Consider the following 3,570-nt stretch of genomic DNA (forward strand, 5'->3'; position numbering starts at 1 on the left):
TTTTTTTTTTTTGTTTCCTGCGCCGCTTCAACGGCGTGCGGCTTGTGGGATTTTACACGGAGCAACAACAACAACGAAAAAGGAAAAAAAAAAAAGGGAACCGCCCATGCGGCTCAAGGGGCGGATGCAACTGAAGGCGTGGTGGGGTGGGGCACGCTCACGCCGATGGCTGCTGCCGCTGATACCGGTGCTTCTGGTGCTCGTCACGCTGATATTCACGTGCGTGTTGTACTTCCCGGGCATCACCCTCACCATCGGCTGCGTGTCGCAGACGTTTTGCCTCCCGGAAGGCGCGGGGACTTTGGAGGCGTCTTCCACCGACAGCAAGTACGTGACCGCCTGCGATGAAATGGAGGCGGTGCTCTTTCCACCCGCGGCTGCTGGGGCGCAGAAGCCAACCGTGACACTGCAGCGTGACACAATTGTCATTTTTATTGGCGATAGCACTGCAAGGCATGCATTCTGGCGAACACTGAATGACACTGAACGCTGTGCAGAGCCCTCTGCAGCGGATCAGATGCTCCGAGAGGCGCTCACCAGCTCTATCCATGATGGCATCTTCTTGAAGGACTACCACTGGCCAATATCGAAGGAGCGAGGAGTGGCGAGACTCCATATGGTTTATCTGGTGAAACGTCACATTCCGCGCCTACCAGATCTGTTGCGTAGCGTCACGGGCATCGTGGCACGCTTGAATAGCGGCGTTTCGGCTGTTTCACCTCACAGAAGACGCGAGTCACACGTGTTGCTCTCGGTGCACATGGGTGCATGGGACGTGGTGCGACCAAACGCGGAGCTGGATGGCCACAACTTCACCTATATCGACTGGCTGCAGCCGCCACCGCGACTCCCACTTCCACTGGATCCCGCATTGCGGCCGTTGCACGAACTGACGCAAGCACAATTACTGGAGCGGTTTCGTGGCATCTTGGCGGATAAAGTCATCGGGCTGCGTGAGGTATTGACGACAATGGCGCAGTCGAATGCGCGGCGCCAGAGCATGCTGACCTCGGCGACCACTGCAACGACTGCCCCTCTGTTTTTGCCGCAGGCTTACCGAATTCTTTTCGTCTACCCTGTCCGGGTGAACTGCTCGGCGGAGCGGTTTTCACCGCGGCGCAAAAATGAACACTACAGGCTATTGAGTGGTGCCACGAGGTGCCGTCGTATGCTACACCCTGCGTGGCGCGTCGTGCACGATGTGCTTGAAGATGAGGTGACGACTGCCATGACGTCGTCTGCACATGCAGCAAGCGGAGGCATCGGCATGATACGAGCTCTGGACTCGGACAAGTTCCTCATTATAGATCCGCATGTCGTCATAAATGAGAAGGACGCAACGCGAAGGAAATCAGGGTTTTGCACTCTTAGTGACGGTGTACACTTTGACGCCAACGCCACGGTGGGATTAACCCACTGTGGCGCTGCACTGCAGAAGAAATGGTGGGGGGCGATGTCAGTTAGTTAACAGTGGTGAGGCGCTAAAGGGAGGGGCACAAACGTGAGCTCCCGTACGACTATGCTATGAATACAGAGATACTTTTTTTTTGTTTTACATACACCGTTTTGTTTTGTTTCTTTGTCTTGTCGTTGTTGTCGTAAGATGCTCCCCATCTCCTTTATTCTTGTATGCTGTCTGCGACGTATCAGTAATTGGCGAAGGCGAAGAAGGCCCCTCCCCACACACATACCCGGAAGGCGATGGGTTGGGGGGTTCCTTTCGTTGGCTCGCATCTGCGTGTTCTTCTTTTCCTTGGCAGATTCTTTTCCTCGTCTAGGAAGCTCTACGTCAAGGTTCGTTGTAGATTCGTATTGTTAGATGCCTCCACCGCGGGCTTCACAGCGAGCGGAGGCCTCGACTGCCCGAAACGAGGCCACCCAACAGCAACAGCAGCGAGAACAACCACAACCGCCGCAGTCAACTAGAAACTTAGGACCGCATCCACGACCCTTGCATGAGAGGAATTTGGATGCTAGCCCCACGGAGATGACAAACATCGTCACGCGAAACGTCGTGGTGCTCGAGGAGTTCTACAGCCGCCCCCGACTTACTGTAACTGCCCCCCCACGTGTCATCGCCGCCCCCATCCTTGACCGGAAGGAGTGGCTCAGCCCCCTATGTGTACCATGCTTCTGCACGCGCGGCAACGGTATAGTGGGGAACGACGCCCACTCCATGGATATAGTGACTATGATGGCTCGGGGAAAGACAAGCCCGATGGCGTCGCCGGAGCCGCAGTGCTCAACGGTGAGTGGCCACTTCTTGTGGCGCTTCTTCTGCCTGCGNGACAAGCCCGATGGCGTCGCCGGAGCCGCAGTGCTCAACGGTGAGTGGCCACTTCTTGTGGCGCTTCTTCTGCCTGCGCTGCAGTATCGCGGAGCAGACACGTATCCTCTTTCGTGAGGAAGACCGTCGGGGACGCGTGCCGTATCGCTTCTGCTGCGAGGGGCTGTATGGGGTGGAGGGGCGCATGCCCCGCACGTTCAGGACAATGTGTCTCTGTGATTTGCTCTCGTGTGGCTGCCCATTCGGCTGTTGTTACCATGGATTAGGAACGGCGCTCTACGGCTGTCGGTTGCGCTATCTCATTCGCTGCAGGTACCGCCTGGAGGGGACTGTAATTGAGGATTTTTGCCTCGCGCTCTGCTGCCCGCTACTCGTAGTAGATCAGCAGGGGATGGAGATGCTTGGGCATGGGCTTGCAGAGACCCGCAGTGCCGCTGCCATTATGTTGTAGTGGACTCCTTCCCTCCAGAGATATGTCCTATAGAGGAGTGGACGAGCAATAATGCATCTGAAAATGGGGGAGACCCCGGTGTTGCGTAAGAGAAGATGAAGTTACATGCGACGAAGGAGCACAGGGAGACAAGAAAACAAACAAAAAGACAGTAAAGTGTGTGTATTGCATCTTGTAAAAGTGGTGATTTTCACCGCCTCTGCGTAGCCTTTTTTTTTTTGTTTTTTTTTTTGTTTGATTTTTTTTTGATGTTGTGAGTTGTGACTTATCTATTGGCGCCGTAGATATGCGGTTCCTTCGGTTGTCAGCTCNAACAAACAAAAAGACAGTAAAGTGTGTGTATTGCATCTTGTAAAAGTGGTGATTTTCACCGCCTCTGCGTAGCCTTTTTTTTTTGTTTGATTTTTTTTTGATGTTGTGAGTTGTGACTTATCTATTGGCGCCGTAGATATGCGGTTCCTTCGGTTGTCAGCTCATGCGCACATGTATTCAATGTGCATTTCTTTTTTATCTCTGTTCTGCTAAAGGCGCCCCCCTCATCTTTTTTTTTTTCCTCCGTTCTCTTCGCCCCGCGTTGCATCTTTCAGCGTTTCGTGCCGCGAAGGGTTGCGATCGATGCGGCAATCACTGCGGCTACCTCCGCCCTCCCTCACTCAGGATCAGAGGTCTTTTTGTTTTCTGTTGTTGTTGTTGTTCCATCAATCCTCCTGCTGCTGCTGCTGCCGTTGGGCTGGTGGGCGCCGGGTGCCGCTGCCTCGCCGCCGCCGCCGCCGCCGTGCTCCCAGTATATCTGCCGCGCCTCTCTCTCCCTCTCTGTGTGTGTGTGTGTGTG

General features: G+C 54.5%; 2 protein-coding genes across 2 annotated transcripts; both read left to right on the forward strand.

The window, feature by feature from the left end:
- Positions 1 to 124: 124 nt before the first annotated feature.
- On the forward strand, positions 125 to 1,468 carry DQ04_02831020 (hypothetical protein; the record flags this gene model as incomplete). The annotated part of the gene is made up of 1 exon (XM_009312259.1): positions 125 to 1,468. One exon carries the CDS (start codon positions 125 to 127, stop codon positions 1,466 to 1,468), a length of 1,344 nt encoding a protein of 447 aa, XP_009310534.1.
- Positions 1,469 to 1,819: 351 nt separating this feature from the next.
- Positions 1,820 to 2,404, forward strand: DQ04_02831030 (hypothetical protein; the record flags this gene model as incomplete). The annotated part of the gene is made up of 1 exon (XM_009312260.1): positions 1,820 to 2,404. The coding sequence occupies one exon, from the start codon at positions 1,820 to 1,822 to the stop codon at positions 2,402 to 2,404; it is 585 nt and encodes a 194-aa protein (XP_009310535.1).
- Positions 2,405 to 3,570: the final 1,166 nt, after the last annotated feature.

The sequence above is a fragment of the Trypanosoma grayi genome (assembly GCF_000691245.1).
Source record: "Trypanosoma grayi strain ANR4 Tgr_283_V1, whole genome shotgun sequence".
Taxonomy (NCBI): domain Eukaryota; phylum Euglenozoa; class Kinetoplastea; order Trypanosomatida; family Trypanosomatidae; genus Trypanosoma; species Trypanosoma grayi.